The sequence below is a fragment of the Pelophylax lessonae genome (assembly GCF_965119305.1).
Source record: "Pelophylax lessonae genome assembly, chromosome: 12".
NCBI classification, from domain to species: Eukaryota; Metazoa; Chordata; class Amphibia; order Anura; family Ranidae; genus Pelophylax; species Pelophylax lessonae.
Genome location: NC_138779.1, coordinates 122,035,755 through 122,053,525, shown reverse-complemented (window position 1 = coordinate 122,053,525; position 17,771 = coordinate 122,035,755). Strand labels below are relative to the sequence as shown.

At 45.6% G+C, this 17,771-nt stretch overlaps 1 protein-coding gene across 1 annotated transcript in view; it reads left to right on the top strand.

Annotated features, from left to right (window-relative positions):
• Nucleotides 1-17,771, top strand: part of ARHGEF12 (Rho guanine nucleotide exchange factor 12) — a 506,356-nt gene that overhangs the window by 343,791 nt on the left and 144,794 nt on the right. The window contains exons 21-25 of the mRNA XM_082273891.1: nt 2,659-2,764; nt 5,508-5,708; nt 5,792-5,924; nt 15,897-15,932; nt 16,738-16,892. Coding sequence (XP_082130017.1) covers nt 2,659-2,764; nt 5,508-5,708; nt 5,792-5,924; nt 15,897-15,932; nt 16,738-16,892 — 631 coding nt within the window. The remainder of the gene's footprint in view (nt 1-2,658; nt 2,765-5,507; nt 5,709-5,791; nt 5,925-15,896; nt 15,933-16,737; nt 16,893-17,771) is intronic.

Here is a 17,771-nt window from a genome sequence, read left to right as displayed (position 1 = left end):
CAATGGGTTGAGTGTGAGCCTAGGGGAGTGTTTTCTAACTGTATGGGGGATGGGCTTGTGAAATGACCACAGAAACGTGATCTTGTATAGAAGGATCACAGACTGTTATTTCACAGAGAAGAACGGTTAGCCGTGTTTACAACAACTGACCGTCCTTCTCTCTCAGCGGGGAGCAATTGCGGGTGCCCGACCCCATGGATCAGCATCCCCGCTTGCCCCCCAGCACTACTCCTGCGAACCGATGTACCCATACGTTGATTCGTGCAGCTCAGCCAGCCTGCCGCAGTATATATGCAGCGGGCGGTCAGCAAGTGGTTAGACTGATGCGATGTATTAAATTGCTTTTCTTGAGATTGGCTTAAGTTAAGCTACAATGTAGTTGCTTTAGTCGGTTTAAAAAAAAATAATCCAAAATGTAAACTAAGGCTTCTTTCACATGGTCCGCTTCCATCGGCAGACTCCGTGCTGCTCAGAGGGGGATCGATACACTGATCCCCACTGAGCAGGCAGGGGAGAGCTCCCTCCTTCAAACTGTGTGCAGAGAGGGAGGCTTCAGAGCCCCACTGCTCTTTATGGGGGAATTGGATGAGAGCAGACCACCTGTCAGCTCTCATCTGATCCCCTGGATGGATGGAAAATAGGGTTTCCATCCGTCCGGATTTCACAGACGGGATCGGATTCGGGTGTCAGCGGACATGTCTCCTCTGACACCCGCTGCCCCATAGGGATGCATGGAGGATCTGATCTGATCCGCCTAAAAAACTGAAACGCAGAACTGATTGGATCGTTCATGTGAAAGAGGCCTAAGTGTTTTTGTTTTTGTTTTTTTGCATGTGTACCCTTATTTACATTTTTTTGTGACTGCATTTCTACACAATTATGCAATATGGTCAAACTTTATTTTTCCCCAGTAAAACATTTATTTGTGCATCTATTCTGTCTACATTTGTCACAGCGTTTCGCAATTGGCATCAGACCACCCACATCAAGCATGCATGGCCTCTAAAGATTTTTCAATATATCCTACAGAAACATGGGCACTCGCTAGTGTCAGTTTGGACAGAATAATTTCTTTATATGACACTAAAACTGGCCATAGATGGTCATTTTTTTTTTTAAATTAAAAGATGGACAAGATGGATGGAAACGCCGCAGGAACCGCCATTGTTGAAACACACTGACCTGCAGACGCTGATCTAGAAAAGTCTTCAAGCACGTTTCTTCGACAGAAGTCAATCAGACCCTAGACTTCTATCGAGCAGAGACGGCCTAACACAATCAAAATTCATTCCGTTTCTGCTGAACCAGTCAAATTTCTCTGTGTAGGACTAGCTTAACACATATCACTAGTTAGATCAGTCATATCTCTAATTAGGCCTACTGTCTTCCCCGCCACAGTCATACAGGCAACCTTCTCACCACACATTAGGATCAGTTTAGGCAAAAGCCAGGTACTCTACCAGCATGCTTTTGGCCACAAGCAATGGAATATCTAAGCTCTATACATATAGAAACCTGCTGGCGTTTAAAGTGTGTCAGGGCAAAATATAAAAAAATAATATATTAGGTACATATCTGCAACACATGCACATTTTGCCCATGTTTTATCCCGATAAAAATTCTGCAAGTACAGAAAAATACCCATTGATCTGCCATTGTCTGATTCTGAACAACATAGAGACTAAAGCCGACCAAAGACTGTTCGAATCTCAGCCAGTTCATCAGGGACCGGCTGAAATTCCAATCATGTATGGGCAGGCCAATTTCACCCAAGTTGACCAATTGGTCAACTTGGGTACAACCAGCCTGTCTGATCTTTAATGCGATTATTGCCAGCGGCTATAGCCGCTAGGAATAATCACTGTGTTCTCCAGGCCGAGACAGCTTTTCCTCCCGGGAGAACACAAGAGCTCTCTGGGAGGAATTGCTTCATCAACACTGACTGAGTTGATGGGAGAATGGAGCAATTTTCTTTCCTGCAACCAAAAATCGCAACATTTATGGCCAGCTTAATCATTCTGTAGTCCCAAGATAATAGCCAGGAGGGATAATTACTAGATATAACAAAACTCTTTCAATTGTATATTTAACAGACCAAAGGGTAGCAAGTAAGCTATGTTCATTGTTTGTGTTTGCATACACTTTAAATTCAAAACCTGAGAGCTGAAAGATAGCAGTACTAAGCAACTTAGCTGCTCTGTATCATTTGACAAGTTATGCTTGAAAGCAGGAATTTACAAATGTTTTTGTCTATGAAGGCCTAGTAAAATTTCAACATGCTAATTTAGATTAGGATACTACTGTCATTTTATAAAAGTTTAAAATATTCCTAATGCTGTGCAGAGCTTGGAATGTTTGACATTTTATGTACATTCAGTATGCAGCTTAATTGGCTATTTTAGGTGAAGGTTTCTTAGGCTTTGGTGGAATTCATAACCTGAATATTTATTGCTCATATATTCTGCCCTCTTGAATGCTGTGCGTATAGATTCATCTTATTAATGGATGTTCTCGATAAGATCAGTTATTATTCGGCTTCTAAAAAAAATATATGAATTTGGTATCTTTATAATGATTGTAGCTGAAAAGTTTGTAACTGAATCTCTTTGTCCTCATGCATCTGACGTATTTCTTGTGCGGTGGTTTTGTCTTTTTTAGCAGAGCATGAAGAAAGAAAAAGAAGGAGAGGAAAAGTGGAAACGTAGAGGATTTTCCAGCATTTTGGGACCTCCAAGGAGACCCAGCCGGCAAGATAGTAATGCAAGTATGTATGATTTAGATCAGCTCTCTTCAAGAGTGTGTGCGATTTGTGCAAAAATAAACATTCAAATAGGGACAGTTGCAGAAATAATTGATGAAGTTTGGAATGAGTATTTTTTCAGTCTGAATGAGAAGATTACAAAATAAAATGGTAAGTGTATACAAATTAGATTTTTATTTGCAGATACTACAAAGCTGAATGGACCATTGACTAATGTCATCTCTGGACTTCCCAAATCTAGCCACCTGTTGTGACCATTACTAGGCTGGCATGCCCCGACAGTAGCAGAGCTTGTAACAGCAGATGTACGGAGACAGCCACTTAACCGTTGCATATCTGTAGCTCTAAGAGGAAACATTTGCTGCTTCTTACAACTTTTGCGGGTTTTCGCATACCCTGACAGATTTAATTAATACACAGGCTTCAAAACATTTACACGTGAGGGACAAGCTTGAAATGATCCTTGAAAACAGCTTCTTGCAAAGAGTTTTCAACAATTTTGACTGTCATGTATTAGTTTATCTGACATCCGTGATCAGTTTATCTGACATCCGTGATCAATTTGTATGTGGCGAAGGCATTCAGAATAATTGAATGTTCAGGAAATCAGTCATAGTGTGACCTGGCTCTTGGCCTTCAGTTTGCATTTTATGGTCTTATGACAATCCCTTTTTTTGTTTACCCCTTTGCCCTTGTTGGGTGGTGGGGCAGTTGCCCAGGAGTAAGTACGTTGTAATCTCTAGACCTATTATCAAGGTTAAAGCATAAGTTCACCTTCCTCCCCATGTTTGAGGTGTGATATGAAGCATTGGAGCATACTTTACCACAGAAATCAGCTTACATTACACTCTTACCAGAATCCTAGGGTAGTTTACCTTCTGTTTCATCTGTTTTTGTTTTTCAAAACTAGTGTGGCAGTGCATCTCTGTGCCTCGCACAGCAGCATGAGTCGTATCTGCCATCAGTCCCACGCAAAAACTACACTTCATCTGCCATCTCGGCAGATGAATGTTAAAGCGCATTTTCCCTCCTCCTTCCCAGGCACAATCACAGACTATGCACGCTCCCTGGCTCCCACACTGTGAGTTTTCCCAAATGCATTCTTCTGGAACACTTTCAGCTGCCTGTTTTAGTTTGCAGGAGGACTGGCTGGGTGTAGTATCGTGGTAACATCATATCATTTGTGGATCAGCCATACTTCCTAAACTCTTCTAACTGAAAGTCTGTACTTCAAGTATTGACCTCAGCTTAGAAGTACAGTCTGCAGAAGCCTCAGCATTACACCTGCGGCGCATTAAACATTATTGCAAAGCTTTGTGTACATTTTTTTCATACATTAGTGAATTATAAATATTAATAAAAAGGTGAACTTAGTTTTTAAAGAGACCAGGTCGCCAGACCATACATTTTAATGGAAATTCTTTCCATATGATTACATTTGTAACAAATGCTATGCATGTTATCTACCTGTAAAATCCTCCCTTGTGTAGGCATCCAAAAGCCCTGAGAGGGATGCTAGGTGTCACCATCTTGGATATGATAGCAACTCCAGCAGAACAGAATTGTCACTCTATAGGTTTCCCCTTTGCTCCTGCTTCAACAGCTGTATAAAAGATTATGTTGGGAGAAAAGAGCTAGGTCAGCATAGAGAGTAATGAGATCCTCCTAGAAGAGGAAAGGGCTATGAAGTTGTAGTAGAGAGAAGGAACTAGGGCTGTGCTAGGGAATTACAAAAATGAAAAAATTTCTGCGCTTGGAATAACGGTATATAGGCAGCCAGCAGAGTTGGTTAGATTACACACCATACAATTAAATAACAGATAAGAGGCAGCCCCAGTAGAAAAAGTCTCTACAGCACAATAAACAGTCCATATAATGAGAGAATCGGAAGAATCACCACAAACCAGTGGCTAACAGATGGAAATATTCGTGTCACACAGCACCACATGAGTATAAGGTAATCTGCTTACCAGACGGTGTTGATTCTCACATTATAGAGAAGTCAACACCAGCTTGAAAATGCAAGGAACAACACAAGGAGGCAGCTCCAGTGGAAAGTGAGTATAGTTCCACTTTTGTTATAAATAAAAGCGGAACAATACTCACCTGTTCTCCAGCGCTGTAATCCCCCACAAGCCCTCTGGCCACTAACATCTTCAGCCCAACAGCTTCCCGGTGATCCTGCACTTTAGCGGACGCACAAAGGTTTTCATTAGATCTTCGTTGGTTGTGACAGACAACATAGTGAGAACATGTGAATACCATCTTTCCTTAATTTTCAAGCTTCTCTATAATGTGAGAGTCAACACCGTCTGGTAAGCAGATTACCTTATACGCACCTGGTGCTGTGTGACACTAATATTTCCATCTGTTAGCCACTGGTGTGCAGTGTTTCCTCTTGATCACTCATTATATGGACTCTTTATTGTGCTGTAGAGACTTTCCACTGGCGCTGCCTCTTTTGTGTTGTTTAATTGTGCTAGGAAATTCATTCTTCTTAGAGTGGTCACATTTTCTGGCAAATTTAAAAGCACATAGGAAATGGAAAAAAATAATTAAATTTATAACATGGCAAAACACAGCAGATAAGCTTTTCATATTTGACTTTTTTTTTGTGCTTTTAGTTGCAATTTTTAGTAACAGGATTTCTTTTTGCCCACTGCACTCACTAATGTTAATAATTTCTGCTACTGTATGTGAGGATAAATTATCCAGCTATAATTTAAAAGTTTAAAATTTGCTGCAGTTTCCAGGGCTATGCAAATGCAAAAGCACCCCAAGCACTTATCAACATCCTCATCCGGCAGTCCTGAGCCTGCAGAGGGCAGATTGCGAACCAGTGGAGGCTCTATGGATGGACCTGACGGGTCTTTGAACCTGTTTTCTCCACCACCTAGTACTGGTCCAGGCTTTAGCTCACCTGATGGTAGCCGGGAACAGGAGGGAGGTAAGAGATTCTCTCTGCTACATTTTGCCTTTTCTTTATTAGAATCTCTGTTGCTCATATGTTATGTACTGCATCTGTTTTAGGTCCAAAATTTACTACAGAAGGAGTTAATTCCATCGATTCTTGTGACGGAAGTTCAAGAACATCTGGTTCTCTCTTTGACTTCCCTTCCTCTCCACTGGACCTTTTACAGGAAGAGAATAAAGACACAGATCGGTAAGAGTGGATGCTGGTTTGCAATAGCTGTCTGGCTTTTTACTACTTGCCTACCTTTTTTTAAATGTTTACCTGTTTTTTTTTTTTTTGTCTGATAGCCAGCTTAGAGGTTGTAAACCTCAGAATTTATTTTTTTTTTTTAAAGTACACCTGAAAGACAAACACATAATGAGCTAGTATGCATCACATACTAGCTCATTATGATATACTTACCTTAGAACAAAGCGCTGAGCGCTCACCTCTCCCATGGGTGACATGTTCTGTCACCCTTCTTCCGGGTTCGCAGCATCCGGCCATCTGATTGGCTGGACCTGCGATTACGTCACTCCCGCGCATGCGCACGTTAGCCGATGGTCACAGCACGGGGCTCTGAAGGAACGGCACCAGCGGCTGTTCCTGCAGAGCGCATGTGCCAGTGATGTCACTGGCTTAATTTAAGGTAAATATCTCCTAAACGGTACATGTTTAGGAGATATTTACAGTACCTATAGGTAAGCCTTATCATAGGCTTACCTATAGGTACAAGTTGCAGAGGAGGGTTTACTTCCTCTGTAAAATTTCTCCTTTCAGCTGCTATTTCAATACATGTCCTCCTTTGAAAAAACATTTAAATATTGCAATACTTTTTATAATCTCATCACTACTTCAAGTGTTCATACATGGTACAGTTTAGTGATGAAGCACCGCATGGTAATATAATTTGAATCATCTTTGACTGACACCATCTAGATACTTTATCGGAATATACTTTAAGATTAGGACATGCATGACAACATCATGGTGATAATAGTGTGTTTGAAAGAGAGTGACCCGATTTCAAATCAATATATATATTTTTAAATCCGAAAAGGTTTATTGAAAGAAACCGAATTGTGTCCACAACAACAACAAACTGTTTCCAGGTCAGAAATGACATAGCATCATACAAAATAGCAATACCAACAACATCCAAATAACTACAAGTTGGCGGCAATAACACACGTGTGGTTTGAACACCGTTTACATATGTGGGTGCGACTTGCTTCTGTGCGTGAGCTCAGAGGGATGGGGCTCTTTAAATTTTTTATTTTTTTTTCTTATTTATTTTACTTTTTATTTTTACACGGTCACTTTTGTTATTTTTTTTTTTTTCACTTTTATTCCAATTACAAGGAATGTAAACCTCTCTTGTATTAGAAATAAGCATGACTGGTCCTCTTTATTGTGATATCGGAGGTCAAAAAAACCTCAGATCTCACATTTACACTTAAGAGCAAAAGAAATGTAATTTTACATTTGCCTATTTAAAAAAATTGGCCACTTTAAGGCCGTTAGGCGAAAGTGACGTCTGACATCGCTCCGGTCCTCCAAGGGTGTAGAGCCGAGTGGGTGGCCATCACTACACCAGATCTGATCATGTCTGCCCCTCCTGCTGGCTCCAGGAAGTGGGGAAAACGACTGAGAATCAGCTGCCGGGACTGCTTTTATCAGATTCCGGATCGCCATCTGTATAAAAAAAAAAAAAAAAATACAGAGGATATGGCAGCTAACTGCTGGCATAACTCTGGTATTTAGTGCCAAAGTACCGTCGTATTTACACGATGGGCCGTCCGGAATTGGTTAATAGATATATCTCTGCAGCCTGAGTGTTTCACCCATTTGTTTAACCCATTCAGAATGCGAGGGAGGCTCTGCAGATTTCCACCTCAGCAGAATCAATCTATGGACATGGAACAACGCCCAGGCTAGTGCCTCACTTTGTCGGTCCTGTACCTGCAAGTCACCAAGTCCTCCAAGTAAAAATTGTTTGGTATCCTCCCTAACCGTGACTTGAATTACACTGTTTATAGTGGCAATAACCCCTTTCCAGTAAAGGTGCAGTTTAGGGCAGCCCCATAGCATGTGAACTAAGTCAACATGGTCTCTCTTACATATTGGCTCAGATAAGACACTCATTTTATACAGTTTGGAAGGTGTATGGTGGACTCGAAGGAGAATATACAATTGGGACAATTGTTGCATCGCAATAAATGAGGAAAGACGGCCTGCATTGCATCCTCCCATTGCTCTCACTCAAAGGAACCTACATCTTTTTCCCAGAGAGTCTCGGCACACAATAGAAAACTCTTAATCAAACACAGGGTTAAAAGAGGGGCCAGGGAAAGCTGGAAGGAGGCCATTAAAAATGGTAAATTAATGAAAATGTCTTAGTTACAGAACAAATTACAAACAAGGAAGTCTAAGTTTCACTCACCATGTTACGGACGTGCTGCAGCAGCTCCATTTGCCGTATTTTTGGGAAAAATTCCTGGGGGGGTCCCTTGCTAGGCCCAAGTACCTGAAGGGTCCCGGGAGTCACGTGCCTGCCACGTGGTTCTGCAGTTTTCCCATGGCTGACTGCATGGGAGCTCGGCGGCCATGTTTGTGTAGTCCTGCGGTCCATATTTTAGTGGTTTCCCACTTAAATCAATGCGGTGGTCATTTTCTTGTAGCCGAATGGAGCGGCGCTCGGCGATGGGCCTCTAGTTGGGGATATATCCTTTAGCTCTTCCTTTCTGATCGGCGTGCAGCAGACAGCTTGGCGCTCTCTGTCCCTCCTAAGTCAGTGGTGGTGAGTCCCTGGGGCTGTACATACTCCCTCTTCTGCAATAGCAGCGCTGCTTGGTGTGCTGGGACCTGTGTTGCCATCCGTGCAGCGGTGGGGGGGTTTTACAGCGTTTTTACAGCTTTTTTTGTACAGTTATTGCTGGCGATCCCCAGGTTTCTTTGGAGTCCCTAGAGCACGTGTCAACACCTGACCTACTCCCGCAAGCTGGGGGACCCTCTGTGTCTCAGTCTGCCCTGGCGGCCATGACGGCGGTCCTGCAGTCCCTGGTGTCCAACGTGGATATGGCTCTACAAAAAAGACCTAGCAAAAAGCGCCCCCCACCTTCACCTGCATCCTCAGATTCTGAGGCTGATTTGGCCGCAGCGGACGCTAGTCACCCCACGGTGTCTGTCTGCGTCCACTCAGTTTGAGTGCTCTGACAGTGAGGATGATTACTCTTCCACTAATTCTGCGCAAAAAAAAGGCGCTGGTGGAGGCACTGATTTCAAAAACTCTGTAGACAGGAAGGCAGAATCTCTGGTTCGCTGCCTTTTTTACTGTGGCAAGTTCAATTTTGAGACCTGTATTTGCCATAACCTTGGTCTTCCAGACTTTGACGGAATAGGCAAAGCTTCTACAACATGATTTGGAAGAGGGTCAGCATCCCCCTGAGCTGGCGGATCAGTTGATATAGGGGTTACAGTATAGCTGTGATGCCTCTCTGGATGCAACCCCCTTTGACCTGCGGGGTGTCTGTGACAGCGGTGACTCTTCGCTGCATGATTTGGCTGAAATGTTGGTCTGCGGACAAGGCGTCCAAAAAGGTTCTGACAGATCTCCCCTTTGTGGGGGACTGCTTGCTCTGAGTTTCTATGGAGGAGATCATTAAAGGTCTTACGGGAGGTAAGAGCACCCTTCTTTTGCAGGTGACTAAAAGCAGAGAGCCTCATCGCAAACGTGTTCCTGTCTTCTCAGCCCCTGGGGTCACAGGACAAGGGTTCTAAATTTTCTGGTATATTCTCGGGAGGTTCCAAAGAGACCCTGGGTTGGTAAATCAAAAGTGGGCTCCGCTGGCCTCAGACATGTCCTCTGCCTGAAGGGGCGCCCTCGCCTGTACATGGGGTGGGGGGTCGTCTTTGCTTCTTTCCGGACCCGTGGACCTCCTTGATTAAAGACAAATGAGTCTACGAGTTGATCCAGTCCGGTTACAAGATTGAGTTTCGGTCCTTGCAAGGTTTTTTCCTTTCAACTTGCGCCTGTCCCCGGATCAGCTGCAGGTCCTTCGCTGGGCGGTTCAGGATTTGCTCTCACGAGGAGTCCTTGTACCAGTTCCAGAGTCTGAACATTTTCATGGGTTTTATTCAAACCTGTTGACTGTCCCCAGGAAGGAGGGAAAGGTCCGTCCAATCTTGGACTTCAAGACACTGAACTGCTTTTATGCAGGTTCAGAAATTCAGAATGGAGTCCATTTGCACGGTAGTGGCATCGCTTCATCAAGGGGATTTTTTGGCCTCTTATCGATTTCAAGGACGCTTACCTTCATATTATAATATATGTCGGGCATCTGCGTTTTCTTGTGGCGTTACCCTTTGGTCTCGCCTCAGCTCCTCTGGTGTTCACAAAAGGGTTGGCCTTGCAGAGGGGGATTGCGGTACTGGGGTACCTGGAATATCTCCTGCAAGCAGAGTCTCCGTCTGTCCTACAGAACGATTTGGACATCAATGTGCGACCTCTGCAAGAGTTCGGCTGGACGCTGACTTTTCAAAAATCCGCTCTGGCTGCATCCAAATTGGGCCTGACTCTGGGTTCAGCCTCCGCTCAAATGTTTCTTCCAGAAACAAAGCTGCTGAAGTTTCAGCATGCGATTCAGCTCCTGTTATCCAACCGCAGGTCATCTCTCAGGACTCGCATGCAAGTGTTGGGTTTTATGGTTTCCACCTTCGAGGCGTTTCAGTTTGCTCAGTTTTTCATACCAGGAATCTGCAAAAGGAGATCGTGGCCAAATGGGACAAGAATCCTCGGTCCCTGGACAATCTGGTCCTATTGTGCCGGAGTACGAGGGGATCCTTGCTGTGGTGACACTGTTCCCCGGCGCTCTAGCAGGGGGAAAATCCTTTCTTCCCCTGTACTGGACAGTGGTTTTCATGGACGCCAGCCTGTCCGGTTTGGAGGGTGTCTTAGGCACAGAATCGTCCCAGGGAATTTGGTCTCGGGAGGAGTCAAGCCAGCCGATCAATATCCTTGAAATTCGGTCAATCAGGCTTTGCCTGTCCCAAGGGATGGATCGTCTGCAGGGGTGTGCGGTAAGGATTCAATTGGACAATGCCATGGCTGTGGCATATGTCAATAATCAAGTGAGCACCAAAAGTTCCCTAGCAGCCAAAGAAGTGGGCAGATTGCTTTGGTCCAGCCCTCTCTGCTGGGCACATTCCAGGGGTGAAAAATTTGGCATGCGGACTATCTCAGTCAGCAGGCCCTGAGTCTGGGCGAATGTCCCTTCACCTGGAGGTGTTTCAACAACTGTGTCTACGGTGGGGGACCCTCGATGCAGCCCCAAATTCAGGCCGCGGCTTTTCGGCCTATTCGCGGCTGGCTGTCAGAGCTGATGGCCAAGCTCCCTGAGCTGTTGACCAGGCTGTTTGAGCTGCTGACCGGGGTGATGCAGCGGACGGGCATCCGCCCTCCAATCCTCCCCTCCCCCCCCCCCCCCCAATGCACCATAGATTAACATAGCGGGCCAGGCTAGCTTAAATGTCGGGCACAGGAATGCTATATGATCCCCTAGGGGCCACATTCATTTTTTTGGGGACAATGCAAAATTTTCATAGGGACCTGGATTGGGGTAGATTTTGGCCTACCACCGCAGAACATGGGAACTGCGGAGCCCCGCTCTGCAGGTACCGTTGAATAGCTAAGAGAGTCAAGGGATTCCTCCAGTACCCAGCACTCCCTGCTGCGCCATACAGCCCGGGGGCCCTAGAAAGGGTTGACCAGGAAATTTTGGGCTACCAACCCCAAATGTTTGGGGTAGTGAAAGAAAGGCTCCCCTACCTTTATGCCAAATATGACCCCCCCGGGGTCCAAGCTGTAGTCCCTCAAATTTCCATACTACGACCCTGCCATAGATCAACATAGCAGGCCAAGCTACTGTAAAGATGATAAGGAATATAAGTTAAGTTTATATGCTGATGACGTTTTATTTTTAACGGAGCCTCACTTATCCCTACCTCAGTTGTTGATAGAATTGGAGGATTTTCACTCTATTTCAGGTTTGGGGGTTAATATTTCTAAATGTTCCCTGATTCCCATAAATATGCCAAACATCTATTAAGGAAAGTTTCTCCTTTTCATGGTGCACAAAATCCTTTAAATATTTAGGTGTACAGATTGCCCCCCACTATGAATCGCTCTACATATCCAACTTCCCTCCTACTTTTAAGAAACTGAGTGCCCTCCTTCAGTCTTGGTCTTCGAACTATATTGCATTCCTGGGTAGGGTTGTGGCGGTTAAAATGGTCATCCTCCCCAAGTTACTATTTTTTTCAGAGCTCTTCCCATAAACGTACCAAAAACTCACATATTTAATCAACTATCAAAGTTTATTTGGAATGGAAGGAGGCCTCGATATAACAAACAGGTCCTATACTCCCCCCAATCATTGGGTGGTCTAGGCCTCCCGGATCTATGGTCCTACTACTTGGCTGCCAAATATATGCAAATTGCCCAATGGTATTCGGAGGAGAAAGATATACCGTGGCTAACATTTGAGAGATCCTCAGTTGCACCCTGCTTTTTACAAGCAGCTATTTGGAACAAATCAACCACCTCGAGATACTCATTTCAGTCCAACAAAATTATTAACCACCTACTACAGCTTTGGTCAAAGTGTAGCGAGTCACGCAATCTGACTTCCCAGGTTTCCCCCCTAGCCACTTTTCTGACCGATGTTGACACTCACACCTTCCCATTGGATAGAGTACAATTACAGCCCTGGCTCTCTAGGAATCTTGTCTCTCTCAAAGCCCTTTCCGTCTTCAACTCCTTTTGCACCTTTGATCAACTTAAAACCATACACAAACTCCCTACGACGGAACTCCACCACTATGATATTATTAAGGATTTCTTTAAGTCACAACATTCCCTGACACTGCACCCACCATATACTCCCTTTGAAAACATTTGCTGTTCCCTTCCCAGGGGTAAAGGTTTAATTTCATTACTATATAATCACCTAAACAGCTCTCCCCTACCCGATAAACATAAGTATATGTCTAATTGGGAAGAGGACCTGGGATGCTCTTTCTCTGTTCTGGAGTTGAGGGGCATGATGAATAATCTGCGCAAATGCACGCGCTCCAACGCCAGTAGAATCTCCCCTTAAGTTATTCACCAGTTGGTACCTGACTCCATCCTTGATCCATTCATATATATTATGACTCAGTGTCCCCCCTGTGCTTCCGGGGTTGCACAGAGGAAGGCACCCTTCTTCACCTTTTTTTGGAAGTGTGACCACTTAGTCTATTTGGAACAAGGTTAGTCAAACGCTACCATTTTAGCTGATCAAGGTATTGCTCTTACCCCAACCATTTGCCTTCTATACTCGTGTATCCCCGGGGTTCCCATCCATAACTCTAAACTTTTTCATACATTAATGTCCTCCATACATTGGATGATAGCATTAAATTGGAGATCGAACACTTTGTCCTGGCCCCAAGTCCTATCTAGAATGGAAAGCATCAGACTTTCAGAGAAAGTGTTTCACTCCCTACAGGGATCTATGCCAACTTTCCATGCCAAATGGGGCTTATGCGACACTCTAGGCTGTTGATAGCCTGTCTAACCCGGTACTTTGTTTTCGGAATAGTTGATAATTCTGATAGACAAGTCTTTCTCACATTGTTTAACCTTTGTATCTGGTTTAAAGACGTATATTGATGCTCTACTGTATTTTCAATTTATGCTTGTGACACCCTAACCCATTTTGTCTCTCTCTTTCCACAGTCCTAAATATCTGTTTCTGTTTACAGCAGTGTAATTGTCATGATCTGGTTTTGTTAACTTTTGTATGACTTTCTAATAAATCTTTTGTAAACAAAACATAGCAGGCCAAGCTACTATAAATGTAGTGCCCAAACCACAGGGGTTCAGGGCACCATACTTGGCAAACTTATACTAGAGGACCTCCAGTAGCCACACAAATATTTGGGGGGCAATGCTTAATTTTCACAGGGACTGGCATGGGGAATGACTTTGGCCAAACACTGCGGAACGTAGGTAATGCAAAGCCCTGCTTCACGGGTACTATCAGATAGCCAAGACTGTGGGGATTAACCACTTGCTGACCGGGGCATAGGCCAATGACCGCTACAGCACGGTCGGCTTATTCTGGGAGAGCGTACAGGGACGTCCTCCCAGAATCTCGCTTCCCGCAGATTGCGGTAAAGGGCCAATGACAGCGGCCCTTTACCACGTGATCGCTCCATCCAATGACGGAGCGATCATTTGTCAACCTGTGTCGCCCTGTCACCCAGCCTGTGCCCCTCCCCCGAATCACCCAGCCTGTGCCCCTCCCCCCCCAATCACCCAGCCTGTGCCCCTCCCCCCCAATCACCCAGCCTGTGCCCCTCCCCCCCCAATCACCCAGCCTGTGCCCCTCCCCCCCAATCACCCAGCCTGTGCCCCTCCCCCCCCAATCACCCAGCCTGTGCCCCTCCCCCCCCAATCACCCAGCCTGTGTTCCCTCCTCCTCATCACCCAGCCTGTGTTCCCTCCTCCTCATCACCCAGCCTGTGTTCCCTCCTCCTCATCACCCAGCCTGTGTTCCCTCCTCCTCATCACCCAGCCTGTGTTCCCTCCTCCTCATCACCCAGCCTGTGTTCCCTCCTCCTCATCACCCAGCCTGTGTTCCCTCCTCCTCATCACCCAGCCTGTGTTCCCTCCTCCTCATCACCCAGCCTGTGTTCCCTCCTCCTCATCACCCAGCCTGTGTTCCCTCCTCCTCATCACCCAGCCTGTGTTCCCTCCTCCTCATCACCCAGCCTGTGTTCCCTCCTCCTCATCACCCAGCCTGTGTTCCCTCCTCCTCATCACCCAGCCTGTGTTCCCTCCTCCTCATCACCCAGCCTGTGTTCCCTCCCCCTCATCACCCAGCCTGTGTTCCCTCCCCCTCATCACCCAGCCTGTGTTCCCTCCCCCTCATCACCCAGCCTGTGTTCCCTCCCCCTCATCACCCAGCCTGTGTTCCCTCCCCCTCATCACCCAGCCTGTGTTCCCTCCCCCTCATCACCCAGCCTGTGTTCCCTCCCCCTCATCACCCAGCCTGTGTTCCCTCCCCCTCATCACCCAGCCTGTGTTCCCTCCCCCTCATCACCCAGCCTGTGTTCCCTCCCCCTCATCACCCAGCCTGTGTTCCCTCCCCCTCATCACCCAGCCTGTGTTCCCTCCCCCTCATCACCCAGCCTGTGTCCCCACCCTTCATCACCCAGCCTGTGTCCCCACCCTTCATCACCCAGCCTGTGTCCCCACCCTTCATCATCCAGCCTGTGTCCCCACCCTTCATCATCCAGCCTGTGTCCCCACCCTTCATCATCCAGCCTATGTCCCCACCCCCCCCATCATCCAGCCTGTGTCCCCACCCCCCCCATCATCCAGCCTGTGTCCCCACCCCCCCATCATCCAGCCTGTGTCCCCACCCCCCATCATCCAGCCTGTGTCCCCACCCCCCCATCATCCAGCCTATGCCCCCCCCTATCATCCAGCCTGTGTTCCCCCCCCCCCCCCCAATCATCCAGCCTGTGTTCCCCCCCCCCCCCAATCATCCAGCCTGTGTCCCCCCCCCCCCAATCATCCAGCCTGTGTCCCGCTGTCATCCAGATCCAGCCGATCGCTCGGCATGTAAAGGGTTAATTCACTTGAGTTGTGTTCGGCAAGTCTGCAGCCTTAGGGCTGCGGGGGAAACTGATTGGAGGAGACGATCCTGCCCCCCAGCACTTGAAAAAGATCCGATTTTTCTTCGACCTTGACCCAAGAATATCCTCTGCGCATGCGCATTGGTGACGCGACAGTAGCTGTTATGTGACGCAATCAAGGATTTTCATGGGTCAAGGTAAATTGTACCCTGCCATTATGTTCTGGGCATTACTGGGATAGGAAAGCAGGGAAAATCTCACTGTAGGGTTCCAAAAGTGCTTCATTCCTGTTTGTATCTCTTCTTGGGTTAACAATGACGAAGCAAAATCTCCCCAACACTAAGACAAAGCAAGGACAAACCCTGTCTGGATGTTCTAACCCTCTCAGTTCTGTCCTGAAAAAAAAAAAAAAAGATTGGTTTTTGCAATATATGTTCTTTATGGAACAAAGTAAAATAAGTTTATTGATGTGCTTGTAAACTCTCTTCTCATTACTAGGGTTAGTGAACTGGGCACCCCGAAAGCTTCCCGAAAGTGAGTACCTTGTCTGTTTATTAGGATCTGACATAGTTGCACGATAATGAACATCAACCTAAATTTTACAGCAGTGCTGGGTGGGAGTTAGGACTTGTTCACACCATATGCATTGAGCTATATTTATCTGCACACACCACAATGCTACGGTTGTGGCATGTAGCATAAAAATACAGACATGCTGCTTCTCACCGCACCTCGCTGATATAGATACCAGTGTCATCTTGTGACTATTCAATTTCTTTTAAAAAGGTGAAGAGTGCTTGCATTGTATCAGTGTTGTGTACTGCGGCTACAAAATAGACACCAGCCCACTCGCTAAAACAGCCCTTTTTAGTGTATGGGATGTAAACTAAGCCTTTAGTTCATTGCTTCTAGTTCTAGGATTCTCTAGTTATCTGGTTACATGTTTTTCGCTGCGCTATATTTTTTGCAATGTGACTGAATGCAGTGAAATTGATGCAAGCAATTTGAACTTAATTTGCGATTTAGGAGGCAGTTTTTGGGCCATGTGTAGGTTCCTATCAGAGGGTGATAACAAAAAGTTACTTCAGGCATTGTAAGAGCTTGTTATTGAACACAAACTGTCTCTGTGCAGTTGACTGACAATTATTACCTTTCTGTGATACAAAGTGTTCCTAGCCTGTAAAGTACATTTATTGTGTCACCTTTGGCAAAAAGATCTCTGTGGATCCTAGTGCCTAGTTCTCTTATTAATATTTGCCTGTACTGAACCTAAGTTGCTATGCAGTTTATTTATGTCCTTAAAAGGCGCTTGCTTAATGATCACCTCCACCCATTGTAGGTTAGAAAGTCTGACTCCTGGTGAAACTCAAAGTGAAGATGAACTGTACGATTTGGACAGGGAGATGGATCCTCCCAGCTGGCAACAGCTTGTTAGCAGAGACATTCTACAGGGTCTGAAACCGCATGAGATTAAACAGCAAGAAGTCATACATGGTAAGGAGAAATTCTAAGCAACATGGCACACAATTGGGGACACACTGCGAAGTGTTGAGTGTCTGTGAATAAAAGGGCTCCCCTTGATATTAAGATTGTAGTCTTGAACTTAATTGTTATGTAGATATATTTTTCTACAGTGAGTTTGTAAATGCAAAGCTAGGCTCTAACATTCTAAGACAAAGGGTTTGATCTACTGTAGGAAAATAGGCTGTTCACCTTGCAAGGTGCATTTCCCTTAAAGAGGAAGTAAACCCTCCTCTGCAACTTGTACCTATAGGTAAGCCTATGATAAGGCTTACCTATAGGTACTGTAAATATCTCCTAAACATGTACCGTTTAGGAGATATTTACCTTACATGCTGCCAGTGACGTCACTGGGCGCATGCGCTCCGAAGGAACGGCCGCTCCTGCCGTTCCTTCAGAGTCCCGTGCCGTGACTGTCGGCTCTCGTGCGCGGGAGTGATGTCACCGCGGCTCCGGCCAATCAGATGGCCGGATGCCGCGATCCCGGAAGACGGGCGACTGGACATGTCGCCCGTCATAGAGGTGAGTGAGCGGCATGGCGGGGGCTCGTTCTAAGGTAAGTATTGCATAATGAGCTAGTATGCAGTGCATACTAGCTCATTATGGCTTTCTCTTGCAGGGTGAAAAAAAATAAATAAAATGCACGGGTTTACAACCTCTTTAACTTAGAAAATGTGGTTCATAATGAAATATCCAGTCATGTGCAAGGTAAAACATTTTGCTTGCTTATGATTGTCAGCAGAGGAACACTTTTTTTCACTAAGCTAAGGAAAATTCCTCTGTAAAGTGAAAATTCCCTTGAAAAGTGAACAGCCTACTTGCCTTTAGTAATTCAACGCTAAAATGCAAGGC